This window comes from Topomyia yanbarensis, chromosome 3 (genome assembly GCF_030247195.1).
Source record: "Topomyia yanbarensis strain Yona2022 chromosome 3, ASM3024719v1, whole genome shotgun sequence".
Classification (NCBI taxonomy): Eukaryota; Metazoa; Arthropoda; class Insecta; order Diptera; family Culicidae; genus Topomyia; species Topomyia yanbarensis.
Window position 1 is genome coordinate 282,852,759 of NC_080672.1, and position 22,705 is coordinate 282,875,463.

General features: G+C 41.1%; 2 protein-coding genes across 5 annotated transcripts in view; both read right to left on the minus strand.

The window, feature by feature from the left end:
- LOC131689207 (potassium voltage-gated channel protein Shal) overlaps nt 1-22,705 on the minus strand; it is a 642,177-nt gene that overhangs the window by 506,037 nt on the left and 113,435 nt on the right. The window lies entirely within an intron of this gene.
- Nucleotides 238-6,543, minus strand: LOC131687961 (uncharacterized). The gene is made up of 2 exons (XM_058972066.1): nt 5,962-6,543; nt 238-5,833 (listed from the first exon to the last, which is right to left on the minus strand). The coding sequence occupies exon 2, from the start codon at nt 5,599-5,601 to the stop codon at nt 238-240; it is 5,364 nt and encodes a 1,787-aa protein (XP_058828049.1). The 5' UTR covers nt 5,602-5,833; nt 5,962-6,543.

The following is a 22,705-nucleotide window of genomic DNA, read 5'->3' on the forward strand; positions in this document are numbered from 1 at the left end:
GCAGAAGCTGATCACTATCCTAGTGTGGGTGACGAAAACGAATAGAAGACGAAAGTGATACACGGCTAGCGTGCGCGAGTGGGGTTACAGAGTAAACCCTACACTCTCATCGGATTTTCTGGGTCACTTTACTCATTCTGTACGGTAATCCTAAACATCGCCACCCCCTTGAAATATCATTTCTAAACAAATGCAAAAATTAACAGAATTAACTTAATAGCTAGGTGAGTATAACATTTAATTTTCTTCTTCAAGCACTCCGGATCGTTGAGCTGGTTGCGGGTTGATGGCTAGCGGGTCTTCTTCTCCATCAATTGCAGTGGTAGTGGAATCCGGCAGTAAACAAACCTTTGTGATTGGCCGGGTGATAATTCCCCGAACAGTGCGTAGCGTCACGACTCTGGTCATTCCATCTGGACCTGGTGAAGTGGTCAAAATTCGGGCGAGAGGCCAACGTATTGGTTGTTGCATCTCATCGACGACAACAACCATTCGGCCTGGCAGCATACTGTCATTTCGTCGGTTCATTACGGTGTCTTTTTGCGGCTCTTGAAGGTATTCCGATCGCCAGTGGCACCAGAATTTTTGGACGTGAAGTTGAAGTTTCTGATAGTGATCCAGTCGGTTGACTGGGATGTTCCGATGATCTGGGTCGGGCAAGGCGAGCATGCTGGTTCCGATCAAGAAGTGCGCTGGTGTGAGTGCAGCCAAATCATCCGGATCATCTGACATTGGCAGCAGCGGCCGGGAATTCATCAGGGCTTCGATCTGCGAGAGCACCGTTCCAACATCTTCGAACGATAGTCGAGACGGACCGAGCTGGCGGTAAAGTTGTTTCTTGGCTACCTTGATGGCCGCCTCCCACAAACCGCCGAAATGGGGTGCCTTTGGCGGGACCAAGTGCCAAGTGATACCTTCCTCTGCGCAAGTTGATGTAATTTTTTCGATTTCCTCCTGGTTTTGAAACATGGCAAATAACTGTTGCAATTCATTTTTAGCTCCCTCGAAATTTTTGCCATTATCCGAGTGAATGTGTGTTGGGCGGCCGCGCCTAGCAATAAAACGGCGGAGCGCACACAGGAACGCCTGGGTGGTCAGATCGCTGACGAGCTCAATGTGGACGGCCTTGGTGGCGAAGCAGATGAACAGGCAAATGTACGCTTTGGCTGGTGCGGCGCGCTTGTGGATTGGTTTTAGGTACAGCGGGCCAGCGTAGTCTACTCCAGCGACACTAAACGGGCGGCTAGGGACTATTCGATGAACGGGCAGTTGACCGATGTGCTGACGGGCAGGTTCCGGGTTGAGGCGAGTGCAGCGAAAGCATTTGCGTACTGTGCTGCGAACTAAGCGACGGCCATGTACTGGCCAAAATTCTTCTCGGATGACGGACAGCAGTACTCGCCCACCGGCGTGAAGCATTTTGTTGTGATAATAGTTGGCAATTAAAAGTGATAGGGGGTGAAAGCTTGGGAGTAGGGCAGGATGTTTCATTTGATAGGGAAGCTGGGCTAGCTTTAGTCGACCTCCGACCCTCAACACTTTTCCCTGGTCTAAAAACGGACTCATTTGGCGCACGTGCGAATGTTTCGCTACTGGTTTCCCCTTTTCCAACTCTCTTATTTCTGAACCGAAGGCATCCTGTTGAGCAAGGCGTATTAGTATAAATTTGGCTTGGGTAAGTAGTTCCACAGATAACGATTTCACAACGGATGTGGTGTTGGGAGGAGGCTGCGTTCTGGCCTTGGCATGAGCGTTCCGCAGAAAGCGAAGGCAATATCCGGTAACGTGTAGTAAGCGGGTGTATGATGACCAGCGGAGAAATATCGCATTAACTGATGGCGTTGATTGTACCAGTGTTACAACATGTCGAACTTCTAGCATCTCCTCAGCAACGCCGGGCGGTTCAAAGGCGGCCCATTCTCGACAGTGTTGCAGCAACCAGTGGGGCCCCTCCTTCCACAACTTACTATTCAGGAACTCGTCGACCGACATTCCGCGGGACACTAAGTCAGCGGGATTTTCGCTACCAGGAACGTGCCTCCATTGACAGCCGTGGGTAAACTGTTGTATTTCCGAAACTCTGTTTCCCACAAAGGTCTGCCATGTGTTCGGAGGGGATCGGAGCCACTGGAGAACGATGGCAGAATCCGACCAGAAAATAGAGGCAGAGACGTCAATGTCGATGGCGTGTTTAACTCGATCGTGGAGATGGGCAGCCAAAACTGCAGCGCAGAGTTCTAGACGTGCGATAGTTAGTCGTTTTAGTGGAGCGACACGTGACTTGGCTGCTAGAAGCTCGACTTTGACGTTTCCCTGCTCGTCTTCGCAACGAGCGTAGATGCATGCACCGTAGGCCAATTCAGAAGCGTCGGCGAAAGTATGCAACTGTATGGTAGAGCATGGGAGAAAAGCATATCGATTTACCCGGTGGGCGGTGATTTTCGGCAACTCATCGTGATAGTTCTCCCAGTTGTTTCGAACAGTCTCAGGAACTGGATCATCCCATTCGACAGGTAGCAGCCACAGCTGCTGCATGATGATTTTGGCCCTCACAACAACGGGCGCAATAAGACCGATGGGGTCGAATAGTTTGGCGATAGAGGATAGAATTGAACGTTTGGTGGGCGGCTTGCCGTCATGTTGTACTTGCGAGTCGAAGCGAAGAAAATCTCCCTCTGGTTCCCAAATAATTCCTAGCGCTTTCACTGTCTCGTGGGGGGTGAACTCCAGAGGGGATTGGGTACCGATTTTGTCGGCGTCTAGGCCGTGTAGCACTTCGAGCCGGTTTGAAGTCCACTTGCGAAGAACGAATCCTCCCTTTTCGAGCAATTTGCTGAGTTCTATGCGTAAGCGGATGGCGCGTTCAACAGTTTGCTCCCCGCCAATGAAGTCGTCGACATAGAAACCTTTCCGGAGAGCCCTGCTGCCGATGGAATACGAGCGGCCTTCGTCGTCAGCCAGTTGTAGCAGCGTGCGAGTTGCCAAAAATGACGATGGAGCTAAACCATAAGTAACGGTAAGTAGATCAAAGGTTTGTACTGGCATATCGGAGGAAAATCGCCAGAAAATGCGTTGCAGTGGAACATCGTCTGGATGCACGAGAACCTGTCGGTACATTTTCGCTATGTCACCTACTAGAGCGATGGGATGCGTCCGAAACCGTAAGATTGTAGTGAGTAGCTCGTCCTGGACGACCGGGCCGACACAGAGGGCATCGTTGAGGGAAAAACCGGTAGACGTTTTTGCCGAACCATCAAATACAACACGAACCTTTGTCGTAGTACTAGCCTCCTTGATAACAGGATGGTGTGGTAGGTAGAATGATTTTGCGCCTTTGGTCTCAGTTAGTTTGCTTGGCTGCATATGCCCGAGGTCGATGTATTCCTGCATGAATCTGTGATACTCAACCTTCAGCTCGGAGTTTCGCTCCAAACGTCGCTCCAAATACTCAAACCGTCGCAGCGCGTTTGCCTTCGACTCGCCTAACATGTCGTCAAAATCAGGCTTCCGAGGCAGGCGAACTATGTACCGTCCGTCAGGGTTTCTAGAGACTGTCGATTGGTAAAGTGTTTCACAGCGCCTTTCTTCGACGGAGTAGTTGTCCTTGGTTGTTAGTTCTTCTATTTTCCAGAAACGTTCCAGAGTTTCTTCCAAGGAAACCATAGATACACACACGAGACTGCTAGAATTGGACGATGGATTGATCTTGGGGGACACTAGATCGGCAGAGCCCGCAACGATCCATCCGAAAACGCTATCAACTAGGAGCGGGAGATTGCCATGCAATTGTATTCGTGCGGCATTCGGGAAGAATGAATAAAAGTGCTTGGCCCCCAGCACTACATCGATTGGTTGGCTCTTGTTGAATGTTGGATCTGCTAGGAATAGATCCTTTGGAATTCTCCAGTCGGTTATGGAGACATTTTGCGCAGGAAGGTTGGCAGTTAGTTTGTCCATTACTAGGAAATTAACTCCGCAAGAAAAATGCTCCTTTCTGGATGAAACTTGGGCGTAGATGGACTCGTGTATGACTTTGGATAACTGTCCGGCCCCTTGGACGGTAACGTTGACGGGATGCTTCTTCAGGCGGAGGATACGAGCCATGCGGTCGGTTATCAAATTCGGTTGCGATGCGCTATCCAATAAAGCACGAGCGGGGTGATGTTGTCCATAAGCATCGACGATATTTACGATGACGGTTAGCAAGAAGACATTTTCACGAGGATGCTGGAGAGAAACACTCGTCTCGACAATCGAATCATCTTCAACAGCTGCTACCATGGTTTGTTCGGAAACTACAGGAGAAGACGACGACGTAGCCCTGTCAGCAGAATCGACGAAAGACGTTGAACGAGAAACAGCGTCGTTGCTGACCTTCTTAGGACCGGCGGATTGGCTCGTGTGTAATAAAGTGTGGTGACGCTGATTGCACTTCTTGCAATTCAGGTCACATGGGCATTGGCGGACTATGTGATCCCCCCGTAGGCAGTTGTGACACAATCGTTTCGTGTTCACAAGCTGTTGTCGGTCGTTCACTGACATGCTGTTGAACTTGCCGCATCTCGCCAACGAATGCTGTTGACTACATATGGGACATCTGAAAGAATAGTTAGCGGTTGATGCGCATGACGAGAGACGAAACTGTGATTGTCTCCGGAAATGACTAGCGGACGCACCATCGTTTGCGTTTGTCGTGCTAGTAGATTGATGATGGTTGACCGAGATCGATTCCAGTACTCTTGTCCTCCTCTGAAGGAAATCGATCAAACATGCGAAATTTGGGTTCTCAGTTACGGATGCGTGGTCCTCCCAGGCCTTCAGTGAATCATCGTGCAGTCGCGTGCATAATAAGTGTTCTAGGATCGTGCTCCAGGCGTCCGTCGGCTCACCCAAATGATGAAGAATCTTCGTATGACGTTCGAATTCGTCCACCAATCCGTGAAGTGTTGCTGCAGACTCCTTCTTCATGCGTGGGATGTCGAAGAGTGCTTGCAGGTGTCGCTTTTTTAGCAGATATTCGTTGGAGTACCGCCCTTCGAGAGCTTGCCAAGCCAGAGAGTAATTAGCAGAACAAATAGCGATGGATTCGATCAGTTGAGCAGCCTCCCCCTTGACGGCTGCCCTTAAGTAGTGAAATTTTTGAATAGGTGGAACATCAGCGTTGTTGTGGATTAAAGCCAAAAACGTGTCGTGGAAAGTTAGCCATTGCTTATAATCTCCATCGAACTCAGGAAGCGAAATTGTCGGCAGTTTGATGCCAGAGAGAGTGGAAGTAGCATGCAGGGGTTGAGGGTTGCCAGCGTTAACAGAAAGAGGAGGCGAATAGGAAATGAATGCAGCTTTTATTGAGAATAGACGTGGCTCAAAGTCCGCACGTATAGCAGCATGCTCTGCCCTACCTTCCACATCACCGTCCTCCAGTTGAGCCTGTACCTCTTCAAGTGACGTCCACATGCGGTTGAGGTATTCCAGCCTCAATGGCACCTGCTGTCCATCGCGTTGAGCGTTGAAGTCTCGAAGAAATGCCTCTGCCCGACCCAGAGCTTCCAGCATCGTTGTTCTCCGCGAGACTAGTAGGTTGATCTGTTGTTCTTCGGCCATCTTGAATGGCTATTGGCAGCAGCAGCAGCAGAAAATCGCCAGAAATCAGAAGCACACTCGATGAAATTAGGCAACTGTCCTCCAAAGGTTGCGAACTAGTCTAGGCAGCAATGGCCGCCGACGGAGTATAAAATGGCGCGGGATGGCCTGATGATTAATGCTGGAGCGTTTCTATCAAACAATAGCCGTACGATGAATACCGGAACGTGGGTCCAGTAATAAATCTGTAAGACTGCGGTAAGCAGTCGGTCGAATCGTCCGCGTTGAGCAGAATGTCCGAGAAACCACGAATATGGAAAAGAAAAGGCGAATCTAGAGCGCACCAGTAAGGAATTAAATTCACGTTGGACAGAAACTAACCTTCTGCCTGAAAATATCAGGCCTTGTATTATAATTAAAGCGGCTTCTCCAGTCCAAATTCCCGATGGCGGCGCTCAATTGTTCAGGAACGTGCAGCGTCAGCAATGGCGAAATTAGCCGCTATCAGCTTTCCTGAACTGCAATGGCGTGCTGGATGAAATCAGCGATGATGATGGTACGCAGTGGGCGCAAAATGTTGGCGTGATCGTGTACAGCTGGATCCTGGTCACGGCACCAGCTATGTTGTGACCGGTAGAAATTCGCGGTATCAAACCTTCCACTCGCGACGGAACTTGGAAGCGGGTGATAATTTCAGCAGGCAACGGCGACAGGAAAAAGATATGGTGTGGTGGAACTTCAATTTTATTTGCAGCGATGTGCACTCTCCAACGGTTCAATTCAACTTGTCAGCTCCTTGCGGTCTGACGTATCGCAGAAGCTGATCACTATCCTAGTGTGGGTGACGAAAACGAATAGAAGACGAAAGTGATACACGGCTAGCGTGCGCGAGTGGGGTTACAGAGTAAACCCTACACTCTCATCGGATTTTCTGGGTCACTTTACTCATTCTGTACGGTAATCCTAAACAATTTGAATTATGTATAACATGCACTAATAACAAAAAATTGTGTTTTGAAAAACCTTTCGAAAACGACTCGGAAAAGTGAAAATTTTCAGCCCATCCCGCACAGAGCCGTCACTTTGGTAGACCAACCGAACAATAAAATAATGAAAGGTTTATATATAGGTCCACTACATGTTTGTTCCTATGATTATTCGCATTGGGTTGCTTGACGAGAGCAGTTGGTGGGGAAAAGACGGCATATTCCTTTGGTTAGGCCATTAGAAGCCGGACGGAAAGGAAAGGCTCATGCACGGCACGAGAACGAGCGAGAAAGCAATAGTAGTGCATATTAGCGCGATTATAAAAATATCTGTCGGTCGGTTTTTCTCATCACTCGTATTCGTTCAAGTTCAAGCACTAGTAAGCAGCCAGTCCACCGAAGGAAAGCAGTTGGCGATAACGACGGTCGGAAAAAGTGCCCCAGCTACTGGTGACTCATCGCAACCCGATCAGGAACTGTCGCCCTGCAAGAATTTCGCCCCAACTAAAGGGCAACAGAGAAACTAATCTGCGTTCTAATAAGAGTTAAACTGGCTCACCGTGTCCGCGGGGAGTGCGTCTGAATTATGCTCCCGCAATAAAACAATAATCGGTTCTTTACAGGACCAATTAATTGTGTTCTAATAAGAGTTAAACTGAAATTTACATTTTATGGTGTATAACAAATAATTTTCAGAAAGCTATATAAGAAATACGATGTGTGGAAAGAAAGAAAGAGAATTTAAATTATCCTCTCTCGCTCGTTTTCGTGCACTGCTTTTCCATTCCTTTCTGCTGCTAATACCATCATAACAAACGAATGTGGGTGTTCCCCCACCATCCCATGGCCAGTATCACCGCTAACAAATAAGACAAAAGAATTTAAATTTGTGAAAATCTTTTCCTTCCTTCTTTTCAAATCTTCAACATTCTTTGAAAATATTGTTGGAATGTTGTTATTGAAAAACTGAACATACAAGTTTGCTAGCACTGGCCACTAGATTGAAGGCGATGGAAAGACAGAATATTCGTTTTGGTTATGCTAGTATTGGTAGCCGAACAGAAAGGAAAGGCACAGGAATTGCACGAAAACGAGCGAGAGAGTGATAGTAGTGCTTTCTCGTGTTTTCATATATGAATATTGGACGGTTTTTCTCATCATTCGTATTCGTTCAAGCACTAGCAAGCAGCCAGTCCACCGGAGGAAAGCAGTTGGCAATGATGACGGTCCGCAAAAGTGCCCCAGCTACTGGTGGCCCATCGCAACCAACTACCGATCAGGAACTGTCGCCATGCCAGTATTTCGCCCCAAATAAAGGGCAACGGAGAAACTAATCCGCTGGCTAACACTTCAGCGTCTGGTTCGTAAGGTTGTGTATTACTTCAAAGTCGAGCTACGCTTACAAAACTCAGCCGTAATGAAGCCAGTGATGCCTACTTGGTCGGTTTGTTTGAGGATACAAAATAGTGCGCCAAGTACGTAACTTTCTCGCAAAAGAAATCAAACTGGTTCACAGTGTCCGCTGGGAGTGGGCGTAAATTACAATAAAAGCAACGGTTCTTTTCAGGACCAATCAATTGTGTTCTAGTGAGAGTTAAACTGAAACTTCCATTTTAAGGTGTGTAACAAATTTTCAACAATCAACATAATACGTTGTGTGGAAAGAAGTAGCTTGCACACGGAACAAAAAATTAAATTATCCTCTCGCTCGTTTCGTGCACTGCTTTTCCATTCCTTTCTACTGTTATTATCAGTATTACCAAAACGAATGTGTTGTTGCATGTGTTTAAGAGAAATGTTGAAGTCGCATGCCTCTATTCGAGCTTTTTGGCAGCCTCTGTGAACTAACTGCATTAAATGATTTTTTTGTGCAGCTCCGTGCTAGTAGCAAACAAAATGGCCCTACCAGTGTCTGATTAGTGAGATTGTGCAGGATTTCAAAGTCGAGCTAAGCTTATAAAGTTCAGCCGTAATGGTACCCGAAGAAGCCAGTCTTGTCGTTTTGTTCGAGGCTACAAAACAGTTCGCCAGGCACGTAACTATCATGCCAAAAATATCCAACGATCCAGCGCATCACCATCAACACCAACGCCGATACCAAAGGTTCTTTTCAGAACCACCATTATTACCATAGAGAATTATTTGAAAATTTCCCATTCAAACGTGATTCTGTTGAATATTATTAGATTTAAATTAACGTCTCGAATTGAAATCACGACGCTCCGGTTATGTAACAGACATTACCCACCCATCTTTTTTATTGTGACCACGACTAACGGTTTAATATAGACACCCCATTTCAATATTTCTGAAGGAACAGAAGGTCGAGTTTGGAAAGTTTGTAACTTTCATTGTACTTAACCAAATTACACAATGTTCGCACTAATGATTCAGAAATATGACCAGGAATCTTCTATTAGATTTGTAAGTATGTGTAATTTACATGAATAAAGAAAAATTGATTTTCAGGAATCAATTATTATCTGTTCTTCCATTGGCCAGTACTACGCGACTTCCTCATGCTAACAATTAATTTCATCGTTAGCCATCTCCCTCACCAAGGCCAACAACGCCAACAAAACCGGTCCTTTTTAGGACCACTATCATTTTTGTAAAGAATAATTTGAAATATTCCTCGCCCAAATCACCTTTTGTCCGAAAATTCCAATGAGTATCAACATATTTGAAGAACGTGTTCCTTATGTATTCTACATCTCTCCGGTTATGTCGCAGACATTACCCACCCATCTTTTTTCCCATAATTGCTTGCGCTTCACCCACTGTTTCGATCAGTTTTTCTCATTGTATACCACCAAAAAGTCTTAAATAAGGTATTGGCAGTTACGTCAAAAACCAAATAAATTAATTATTAGTGCAGCAGTTTTCTAGATAATTAAGATTTCGAGAAATATCATAGAAAATTTAGTCTTCATATACTGCGTCTAATGGTTTGGAAATTGTTCTATTATTTAATGATTGTTCTAATTCTTATAGTGATTGATATAAACATACCATATTTTTTGAATGGCCATTTATATTTTTTTTCGATCGGTAAACTCAGTTTGTGCTTCCAGGGGTGGATAAAGAAAAATTTTTAGATGTGGATTTCAATTTTGAAATGATCATTGCACAATTGTAATATGAAATAATCTTAAATAATGAAAATCAGTGAAAAATTTGGTTTGGAATGATTTTGAGTTAAAAATCAATTTAAAAGTTAAACTAATTTCGAGTTTTTTGAAGTTCAAAATTTTAGGGGCCCCTGTGTGCTACGCATGAAAATAAGTTGGGCAGTATTTTTGCAGTATTCCCACTAGCTTTTCGAGCTGGTAGTTTCCGTATATTTCAAAATGAAACGTTGTTCTTAGAAGTGTTCGCACACTTAACCCTTCGTTGGAATTTTGTTTGAAGTAGACAAATTACCTGGTGCACAATCTGAAACATGAGGCGCTGATGCTATAAAATGTAACTTCCCACTTACAAACGGGTTCAGTTTCGCGCATTGGGGTATGTCGGTGCTGAAGTGGAAAAGTGCCACCGCGAGCAAATACTTTACAATACAATGTCACATTATGCTTGAAAGTTGAAAGGGCATCAGTTGAGTTTCGTTTATCCGAGGGTACATCGAATTGCTATTTGTGGTTTTCAAACAGCTTTGTTTATGTAATAACAGTGTTCTTGTTAACGCGCTTAGCTCGATTAACACCATCCAAAATATTCGACATACTGGGACGGCCAGTGTTGTGGAATGATGTAAGAAAAGCGCCCGCACACTTGTTGAAGAGATGAAAAAGGATCCTTCACTCATTTCACAGATATTTTTCTTCCGTTGGAAGTGAACCTAATTTTCCAATAAATCAAAATTTTAATATTGTACACACACCTTTCTCGCATCCTATCGTTCCACTGTCCCACTTTGCACCCTGCTCCATAACTAATAAAGATTCCTGACAAGGGTAAAGCTCCATCAAGAATCAGTACATGCCGTAGGCTTGGGCCATTTGTGAAGAAAGGTATGCCAATCTGCCGGCATCGAATGACTACCAGTCCGAAAGTAGGATAAGGAAACCCTTTCCACAGGACTTAAATTTGTGTTTATCCGGGCCTTTCATACAGCTTTAACTTTGTGAGCAGCAGAATAAAATCGGTTGTAAGATGTTCAACTTTGTGTGGTCTGAATAAATATGGCTTAATTCCATTTCATTTTCATATGACTCAACTTTATGAAACTCGACATAGAGAAGGATGCTGATTATTTGTTAGAGGATCGCATAATTTTTAAAGTGCACAGTACTAAAACATAAAAAAATAAATGTACTTTTCGTGCAATCTAATAAAAGTTGTACGTCTGGTCTAATACTACACAAAACCAAATTTAATGCACCTCAAAATAATGTTACAAGATTAGCATAATGGAAATACATGCTAAGATAGTTGAGTTAATCTTTGGGATGACATGTCGAATGATATAGTTCGTGCGGGTTGTACTAATTTAGAAAAGCGTTTAGAAAAATGCAAGGACAAAATATTTTAACAGGACATAATTGTATCTTGGCTACTGGTGATTGGTGATTGCACGTTAAATAGAAAATAAAATAAATCCGGTTAGGGTTTCATGTTAATTTTTCAAGTGTATCTTTTTCATGTAACCACACTGTATTAAGTGTAATCAGAACTTATTAATCTAATACTTTACAGAAACTTGATGTCTGCTACGATTTTATAAGAGCCTCTTATTTTCAATCTTAGGTAGTTGCTCATAATTTTTTATTGCTATTTTGTTACCGCTTTAGTATATTCTACATCTAGCAGCCGAAAATAAAAGTTGAAAGATCATTCTTCTTAAAATCTTTTTAGTTACATTAAAGTGGCAAGGTCGGCTGAAAATTCTTAGCGTGAACCAATATTAATGTCTTTCGGTCAAATTAATGTTATATTAAAGTCCAGAAGAAATAACGAATAAAAACGTCGGTTGAAAATTTTTCTGTAAATCCCGGCTTTGTGTTGAACGTTCTGTTAATCGATTATTTTATTGTTGTAATGAATTTTACATTTGAAGTCGCTTATATTCTAATAGGGGTTGTACAGTAGAGTGTCAAGAAAAAAACCCAACGGGCTACCCCTCAGTCAATTCCTAGTTCAACCATGCCAAATCGGACAAGTCTAACTACCGGATTTGTATGGGTATTTTCGACAATTTACATGAAGAAAATTTCTTAAATTGCATTTTCACGGGTAGATCGTACTATATCCATCAATTTTTTATTGCAAGTGAAAATAAGAAGCCTTTTCCAGCAATTCTCGAGAACATGTTCATATTCTATCTTCTTTTGAAAATTGGAGTTCGCACTCTCTATGCGGTGAAAAATGGAACTCTATGCGGTGAAAAATGGATTGTAGTCAAATGATGACTCTTATCATAAACTAAAATAGTTCCTAACATACTATTCAATTAAGCCAAATCGATTCACCAACTTGTGCTGATTTCACTTCCACCGATATTTTGATTCATACAGAGTCAGCTAGATTCACTATCCTATAACAAACACTATTTTAGGGTCAACTAAGTTAGATATGTTACTGTTACATGTTACTGAATTTTGAAATCACTACAAAATAGCGTTTTCATAATTTTAAAATTCTACTTGGTTTGCGCCACTAACTTCTACGTTATGAGTAGGATAATTTAATCTAGTGGCGGACACTAGTAATGTTGTGTCAATGAGCGTTACCAATTTTCTGGCTTAAAAATTATATAATGCAAATAGATTTGGCATTTCAACATGGATGCCATAAAAACCATGCGACATAGAAATTCGACCTCACTAGTTATATGATCAGAATTTCGTTGCTTCTCAATTTTTTTGCAGTTTAGCATTGTAAGTATATTCAACTTAGGAGAAACATGGAAAATCGCCATTTTTAGCGAATTTGTTTCAAGCTTATAGAGAAAAACAGAGTTTGATAAAAAAAATGATATAAGAGGGAAAGTCACAGCCAGTCTTCCCAAATGAACATCGAACACCATGTTCGCTCTAGTTCTGTGCTTATCCTACACCATCATTTCGTGTGCAAACTCGAACGCGCTAATGCGTACCAAAACACGAGCACATGTTTGTCTGCACAACCGAACCCCATGTACGTACGCGGTGTTCGTACACACAGGTTCTCGATACTAATTTTCTCTTTCTCTCACCCATCATCATTAGCATTTACTCATTCTGTTTTGTGGGTGCCTTTCTTATGTACGCACACGGTGCACGTACACGGTGTTTAAACCTAAATTTGCACATCGTTCGCTTGGGTTTGATGTTCGTTGCGATCCTGTACACAAAGGCAAAGCATGTTTGAGGTTGAACGCGTGCACGATATTTTGCACACGGGTGCAAACTTGTTGATGTTCATGGGAAGAAACAGCGATTAATTTATTCAATTTCGATGCAAAGGCGATGGATACGATCTATTCTCATGTTGTTCATAAAACGCATTTATAAATTAATAGATTTGTGTAAAAATAACTCGATATTCAACAATAGAAGATGTAGAAAATGACTAATTTTGAACTTCGTATAAGCTGGTGTTATTGTTCTGTCCGACACTGTATAGCACAGCACGATTCTGACAAGCGCCAATTGAATTGATTGATCTCAATTGAACTAGTTGTGCTATCATATGATAACAAAAATCCAATCAACAATGTTAGTATCAAGGGCACATTGAGGCCAAACAGCTTATAGCAAGCCAACAGAAGTCTCTTATCCCGAGCAAATTGTCATTGGTTCAGACACCATACAACCTCTTGAAAAGACCATAAATATGATCCGTGCCAAGTTTCACAACCATCAAAATACCATAAAATGGTCTCAATAACCCATAAATGCACCAAAATATGGTTTTTATGGGATCTCCAGGACCATGGTGATCGTATTATTTGGTATTCTTATGGGTTAACCATAATATAATAGATTTGTTTGCGCCTATGTCCAATTCAATATCAACACAGTAGCAGGGTTTCCCTGTACACACAACATAAGTTCAATCGGCATGCCCATTAGATCAGATTGATTCAGCGTAGTTGTAGTCAGGATAATTTGCGCTTCTGTCGGCAGCATTGCCAACTCAAATTAGTTTCCGTTTAGTAGAAGGGTTTCCGGTTGAACTAATCTACACACAACAAAGAGTACAGCGGAACTATAAAAGCCTACCTCACAGCAGTTCAGGCACGTTCTTACGATTACACTTTATCGTTAGTTAGCCATACTGTTTGTTCATCATACGTTCTTAACGTTAATATATTGTACGTTTAAGTTAGTTCGTGATACATGTTAGTCGTCAATTATTAATTCGTATTATAATGTGTTCGCCAGTCCGCCAGTTATCGTTTAGTCCGTCCAATAAATCGTTATAGTGAAAATCGTACCCGCGAGTTTTTCTCCGCCGTGACCGAACAGTTTCCCTACAAAGACAGATCCGACACCTCCACAGACGCTTGAATGTGCGTTAACAACATTATCAAAATACCATGGGGTGAAATTGGACCATGGGGGTATTATGGGCTTTTCGTTTACTCGGGATGACATACATAATTCCTATGCATAATCATCAGCTACGTTCTTGTCTTGGGAGCAAAACGATCACCACCATAGTTTTCTCTGATTTTGATTGACTTGTGTTTTAAAATTTATTGAACGAATTTTCATTCGATATTTTCACTATCTTCGGAAAGTATGGCAAAATGTGATAATGGATTAGGCAAGAAGAATATTTTTTTTTCCGTCATGTCGCCTGTCAACAATATATAGTGTGCTAATGAAACAAATGTTTTCCCGAATAAAAGACGAAAATTGTTAAAATTATATGTTCGAATATCATAATTTATCAACCAGATATTGCTGCTACCGCAAGGAAAAGTAGGGCATAGTGATCTATAATGCATAATTTTACGAATGATTTTAAATTCATTTCTTCTGTGCACATTAGCGATACGTCATCAAGCCCATAGCGTGCGGTTGGCCCCCGCCAAGAGCACCAAGCTTAGGTAGGGCGCTGAAATCGTGATCTATTCAATAAAATAAATGGGGATAAATTATAAAATAAGTCATGATAGGTATGTTATTTCCAAGTACATACTAGATTATTGTTCGAAAGCCGAACTGAAAAAGAAAGCCAATATAAACACCAAAGTAGTGCACAACTGAGACCCCATAAAGGCGCTAAAATATTACGCTGAAGTCTTCTCGATGCCGGGGAATTTCTACAATATCATAAATCTCAAATCACAAATCGCTTTATCTCAAATTATTAAAACTTTGTGTCAGAGCACCTTCGAGCTGGTATATTTGGCGGCCTCTCACGAGAAAAATTTAAACCATTACAAGTAATCATCTGTCTATAGTTTTGAGAGCAGTAAAAGGCCCCACAAGAAGATAATAAAAGTCACACTCCTGAGGCAAGAGAGCATAATGATTTTTCGTCGAGAGTGGCGTAGTTATTTGTAGTATTTCTGTAAAAGAGTACTAATAGCGTTTTTTAAGAGAATGCTTCACATTCCTCGGACGATTTTCGCACGCGAGGCATGGTTATGTGGGCTCTCCTGCCAGAAATTATCTGACACGAATTTTGGGAGTACACACCATTTTGTCCCATCAAGTGTGATTGCCATTCAAAATAGTTGTTCACCTGAGCAAAGGGTCCGTGAAACAACCAAACCAGTGCTTCAGTGGATGCATGCATGTCAACCTCAAATCGGTGCCTACACCGTCGAACTCAACTCAGTGAGCGATCATGTAGACGTGGTAGTTTTGCCTTTCTCCTATAGAAAGGCTATGCAATCACTCTGAAAACCGACTTATACCATCTTATACCATTCGACTCAGTTCGTCGAGTTAGGCAAATGTCTGTGTGTGTGCGTATACATGTGCATGTATGTATGTGACCAAAAATAAGCACATCGGTAACTCAGAGATGGCTGAACCGATTTTTTCAAACTTAGTCTCAAATGCTATTGAATTTTATTTAATTCCGACTTCCGGTTCCAGTGTTACAGGTTGAAGAGTGGGGTCAGTGACCCCGGATCACGCATGAAATTCTCATATAAATCGGAATCTGAATGGTATCTAAAAGATGCAAAACTACATAAAATGTGTTCGAAAATGTTTTGATTTCTAGTTTCAGCTCACTGATGCCTAATCAAATCCACGTTGACCACATTGGAAGCTTCGGGAATATGGTTGAGTTCATGAATTGAATTCACATCTGCTTCTCAGAAATGTCCGACTCGATTTTCACAAAATTAGTCTCAAATGAAAGCTAGAACATTCTTATTGAATTCTATTAAATTTCCTTTGAATCGGAGCTGTGGTTCCTGTATTTCGGGTTGAAGTTGGCGGCCACATTCGAAATTCCCATATAAATCGGTAATCAATATAAGTATAAATGGTGCAAAAGTAATTAAACTGTATCGATTTTGTTGGCTATTTTCGGCAAATTTGAGACTAAGGGTCGATTTCTTCACCCTCGCTTAACGCTTAAACCAGGTTTAAACGTACTGGTAAACCTGGTTTAAAAGTTAAGCGAGGGTGAAGAAATCGGCCCTATAAGAAACGAAAGCAATGAAATTCAAAGACGGGTAGGTATTCTAGAGCGAATCAGTAATAAACTTAGAACGGAAAACTAGAACTAGGCAGGCTCATATGGACATGATCGAAAGGAAATGTGAAGAATTCTTTGCTTTCTGTCAAGTAGGAGTTGGGCGTTGCACCCAAGTCTACCGCATGGTCTATCGCGGAACATAACTCATCATCATGTTTTACCGGCGTAGGCGGTAAAACATGATGATGAGTTATGTTCTACCATAGACCATGCGGTAGACTCTTAGTCTCAAATTTGCCAAAAATAGCCAACAAAAACGATACAGTAGAACCTTGCGGCAATTAAAACATAGTAACACAAAAATAATTAAAATGACTTACAAATTGCTTAAAATTGATGACCGACACTCTTATACTAATCGACTCACTTCGTTGCGTTCGGAAAACGTGTGTATTCGTATGTGTGTATGTCTGTGTGTATGCGTGTGACCAACAATTTATTTATTTATTTATTTGGAAGCAGGGAAAAGCCCGCTGAGGCTGGATTTTCTTTTAACTCTCTCTCTCCAGCAGGCATAAAACCTCCTCATCTTTTATATCAACAGATAACAGACATCCAAAAGATACAATTCGTCACTTATAATTACAATTAAAACCAACAGCATAATCTTAATAACTAGGAACTAGCACTACACTACAGCTAACAGATAATGAGCTTAGAAAGCATTTCTTGACAGCGTTACGGGACAAATGAAAGTCAAAGACATTGGAACAGCAATTGAAAAGACGACACATACTAACGAAAGGTGCGTTATAACCATAATTTGTTCTGGCTACCGGAATGCGAAAGAAAGGATGGGTTCGAAGACTGCGACGACGAATATATATGAAAATCATCATGAGTCAACCTTTGGTTTTTTGGTTAATGTTCATAAAGTTGTGAACTAGTTCGCGTACTTAAAATCGCATTAAAAATGATTGGGCGGAAACCGTGACTGAAGTTCACAAAACAAAAACAAATAGTTCTAATTTACACATGATTTTTGTTCATGGTCCTCTTTTCATAACGTAAAAACGTGACTGTTTTAGGATTCATGGTACTTTATTCACGATTCCGGGAACAATTTTTTTCCGTGGGGTTTGGATAAATGAGAAAGGCACAATTGCACCACTAGGTGGATTAGAACAGGTTTTTCATAAAAGGCTTGCCGCAAGTTTGGACGGAATATCACAATTCTGAGCTTATCTGGGCAAGTTTTTGAGATATCTATCACGGCTGACGATGTTTGCTTCAGTTCTTTCGAAAGTTTTAGAATACTTAGCGTCTTTGATCCGAAGAAGATCAGATTTGGTTCGACCGAGTTCAATGTGTATGAATTTAAGTAGAAAGTTGGAATCTTTGATGACGAATCTTTTTCGATATCCATTTTACCAAACCTTTGTCAGCAATAGATCGTGAAAGAAACTTGGTTTTAAAAGTTTTTACGGCATTTAATTAGCAAGGGACTGGAAGGTGAAGTATATTTTTCAATATTTAGAGCCATAGTACTCAAGGGAGAGCAAGGTGTTGAAGGGAGAAAGATTAGAAAAGCGTGGAAGGATCATATATGCAAGCTTAGAGCTCACCGGCGACTTAACTTTTTGTCTGCTACCGTAAGAGTCAGGGTCTTTTGGCATTAGAAATGCGAATCACCTGAGTCTACGGCATGTCCGGACAAGCGTAAAGTAACTTGTTACTTCATGCTTCGGAACCAACAGCATGAAGTAACAAGTTACTTTACGCTTGTCCGATCATGCCGTAGACTCAGGTGATTCGCATTTCTAATGCCAAAAGACTTTGACTCCTACGGTAGCAGACAAAAAGTTAAGTCGCCGGTGAGCTCTAAGCTTGCATATATGATCCTTCCACGCTTTTCTAAACTTTCTCCCTCCAAACCTTGCTCTCCCTTGAGTACTATGGCTCTAAATATTGAAAAATATACTTCACCTTCCAGTCCCTTGCTAATTAAATGCCGTAAAAACCGTTGACAAATTGACTCAATAGGTCGTTAACAAAAATGATTTACAAAAAAAATGGTAAAAATAGAACTTGGTTTTACTGGTATGTGCATAAAGATAGGTGGATAATATCTGGGACATGTCCGGAATGTTGTGATGGCACTTGGAATATAATGATATATAGCGTAATCAACAATTCACAAACCAGGTCACAGCTCCTAAGAATTGTTTTCTCAATATATAAGTCTTGATATACAGATATAGCTCATCGAAAAAATAGTTCCACTCAATTGGAAAAAAATGTCTTATGATATCATGAAATATAATTTTGAAACCCCAAGTACCAGAGAAGAAAACCTTTATAAAAAACACGAGATAATACAATATCCGACGCTTCATACATTTCTAGGATATTTTGCATCGAAAAGCAATTAAAATGTTCTTATAAAGGCTATCTATGAAAAAAATTCGAGGTGACACTAGATCTTGACGTTTAATGAACATCTAAGCCGTTGTTCATCAAAATTACGTACTGGATTTTTTAATATTCAAAGAGTTATGGGTGTTTTTTTCAAGGGTAAAAATTATTGTACTTTGATTGCTAAGCACGAGCCCGTTATCAAATCTAATTGAGTTGAAATTTTTCAAAGAGACATTTTTCGAGGTTTGGTTATAAATTTCAATAGTTACTCTCAGGGACCATTCATAAATTACGTAACGGTTTTAGGGGGGGAGGGGTTACGACAAGTTGTGACAAGTTGTGACATAGGGGGGAGGGGGTGTTAACTAGATCGTTACGTAACATGTTTTCATCAAAGAAAAAAAAATTTCTTGGAATTTGTTACGTAACAGGGGAGGGGGTATGGAAAAATTTGTGACAATTTGTTACATAGGGGGGGGAGTCAATTTTGGGCAATTTTTGCGCTACGTAATTTATGAATGGTCCCTCATACGTGCAATCGGTACCCTAACAAACAGTCTCCTGAATAGACGCATACATGAAATGAGTGGCAGTCAAATACGAACCAACGTAGCTCGAAGCTCTTGTAAATCGGGTCTTTCGGCATTTTTACAAGTTTTACAATAATTGAAAATAAATAAAACGGTTGGTGAAGGGTTGAACGGCAGAGGCGGATCGAACTACCTAAAAAACCGTCATCTCAATGAACTTATCTAGACATACAGTCTTTTGGAAAAATCCTCCGTCTGTCGCCTTTAAATACCTCCTGATTTCCCTAAGTCTTCAGGAAAAAAAAGTTCGGTCGGTGGTCTTCAAATACTTAACTTCGAATGATATTAGAGACAAATCTGCAGCGAACTACGGCTCTGCACGTCATACACACATATTTTATCATCAATTCACACATATGATACTATAAGAGCGACGATGGTTTGGTTTGTAAATTTCTGTTCCAATGCCACTAAACTCAATCTTGATTGGCGGGTAGTGGTTATGTATTGTACTTCCATCATGCTCCCCCAATTATTTTTCGAGAATCGCTACATGGACCGGGGGAGTTTTTCCTGAAACTCAAATTGTTTCGCTGTTCTTCGGACAGCGATTTTTTGGTTACAACAGTAGCAGTTCTGATGAAATAACCAAAACACAGAGTAAAATTCAAAACTGAAACTGAAAATATTTAAACACATGGGGTAGTGAGCCTATTGTCGCCATGGTTCTATTATCCACCCAAATTAAGCCGTTGGTCTACCATTTTTGTTCAACGCATTGAATCAAATGGTAGGGCAACAATAGGGGCACTCGATTCGAGTTTTTGTTACTCTCAATCCCGAGAATTTGACCGTTTTCAGGGTATTTGTGTTATTATCTTGGTTCTTAACAACGAAGCAAAGCTGTTGATGCCAATTTGTACTTGTACGCATTCCATCGATTGTAGGCCGAGTAATTATTTAATGAGTGAGGCACCTTCCATAATGGGTGAAAATAGGCACTCTATCCTATACATGGAAAATATTCCATTTGGTCCAGTTATTTGCATTCCAACAGTCCGTTTTCTGTGAAACGTACCGATGACTGGAATTCGAAAGTCAAACGTCAGCAAGAAATGAATGTTGTGAGTGTGGTAGAACTCCCAAAAGAAGCAGCATTGTTCGCAAAACACAGTTAAAATTGCGTTCAGGCATACTGCCTTCTGTAGAATCAAAGTGTATTTTCGTTGTTACCATTTCGTGGAATTCCATGTTTTTTTACATTGTAAACATGGTCGCAATTCCCTCGTTGGTTGATACAGATACCGTATTTCTTATGATCATACAATAAATAGGTCAGGCAAATGAAAAGAAATGTAATTGTTTCAGTCGTCTTCGCAGGATAATTCATTTCCCGGTAGATTTATTTTACATGAAGCGTAGCAATTTCTCTCTTTTCGTAGTCTCGGCTGGTGACATCCACCCACCGCGAATTTGATGAAGTCACAGATGCCTTCCGTTCCCAGGTGTAAATTAGGATGTACCGCCTTAGCGTGTTTATATTTACATAATTTTACATCGTCATCCTAGATAGATAGCAATGGCCCGGAAATTGCAGTAGTTTTCTAAATTTGAAATGAGAGCATAAGAAAATTCCGACGAAGAAAAGACTTTGCGCTGTGCAGAAGAAACCAATTTGCGCTGTGCAGCTTTAATTTAATGAGAACCGTTAAAGTTAGACAGCATATACAAAAAGGAGTACAGGTCGGACTCGATTATCCGGGGATTTGAAAAAAATCTCACCCCGGATAATCGAATCACCCGGATAATCGAATCAAACTTTTTTTTGCGTTATTTCATGAATTTAAGCTTCATTCGTGGATAAATAGGAAATAAAATGACCAGGGCAAATTTTCCTATTATGGTAAATGTAAATGTACCTATTTTGGCCCTAGTCGATTTTTCAGACTTTCAGGGTGTGATTTGTATTTTCAGTTGGTTTTCATTTATTATTCATATTGGTAACGAGTTAAAGATATGTATCAGTTGTTTATAGCTATTTGACAAGAATTCTAAGATAAACTTTTTGATAAGGTGTGTCTTTTGCAATAAAAGTCAAACTCGATTACCCAGGGCTTAGATTTTCCGAGGTAACTGATTCGATTACTCGAACACCAGAAAAAATAAAGTTATTAAGTAAACTGGGGGTCGTCTGTTTCTTGGCTCCAGTTTAATTTACGTGGAGTGTCATATATCACAGCTAACATGTCTAGCCATTCTAATTAGAAGAGTGCGTGTTGCACACCCACAAAGAAATCCTTGTCCTTGTTCTTGTAGCATCATTTAGTTGACCAATACTGGATTGTCAGGTAATAACTACGCGTGTAGTCTTCGCAAACTGTCCCACTCATACTTGTCACTAGCGAAGGACTACCAGGTTCCCGGGCGCCTCAGCGAGAAGTACTGCTGGCGCCCTCATCCTAGCCCTAGCCTATCATCCATCTTTGCTTGAGCTACCCAAGAATTGAAATCACCTCCAGTGACGGCCGGGCCTCTTTTCAGAATCTCGTTAACCATTTCTTGACCAACTTTTTTCAACCGCGTATAGTGTCCAAAAACTTTTTTTTTGCTTAAAACTGTTGGCGTCAAGAAACACGAAAAACCTGGTTTAAGAAAGATAGGTGCTTCTTTTGCAGCTGCTCAATATTTACCTTCCGATCTAGTCCAATTGCATGAAAAAGGTAATTAAGGCAATCTAAATTAGAAAGTTTTAGCAGTTTTCAATAATAGGCTAAGAAAATATTCCAAAATTTCATTTTCGCCATTAACAGAAACTATCGATGACAGTACTGCTTCAGCGGAACCCAATCAGATTAATTGTAATAACTTCTGTTCTAATGCTAATATTTATAACTTTTAGCTCTCAAATGAAAGATCTTAGTCGCAATTATTAGCCTTACTTGACGTTGTGGAAACCAAAAGTTATAGTCATATAGAAACATGGTTGTTCATCAACCAGAAGGGCACGAACGGGTTAAAGATGCTATTGGAATTCTGAGCAGGAATCACTTATTGAAGGGGATAATGGGAGAAGAGCAATATTGTTTGTGTCAAGGTCCACTGGAACTCAAAGCAGGATATTCATCAGAACATTACACCGGATTCCAATGATAATAGGGCCATGACTCTATCAGTATCTAGAATGAAGCATAATCTTCAGCAGAATTCTATCTTGAGAAAGATTCCACTAGACATTTAAGAATCTTTTCTCTAGAATCCTGCATCAAAATTCAGAGGAAAAAACCGTAGAAATACGGATAAATATTGAATCGAAGTTCTGAAATAGATTCCATTGGGATGAGAGAAAACTTCGATCAGAATCCAAACAGAATCCTGAGAAGCATGTCATCATTATCCCAAGAGATAGCCAGAAACCGACCGAGCAATGTAGGTATAATGACATTTTATGTGGCCTACAGTAACCGATGTATTACGAGGAAAATGTACTATCCAACGAAAAACATTTTTTAAACAATTAGTTAAAATTAACCGTTATGTGTCCAACAAAAAAACACTTATAACAGGCCAACCAGGGTACCCGAGTACCAATAAATTAAAATG

Bases quoted from the DNA above. Each gene is read 5' to 3' on its own strand.
- LOC131687961 (XM_058972066.1), bottom strand. From the start codon at position 5,601: ATGGCCGAAGAACAACAGATCAACCTACTAGTCTCGCGGAGAACAACG.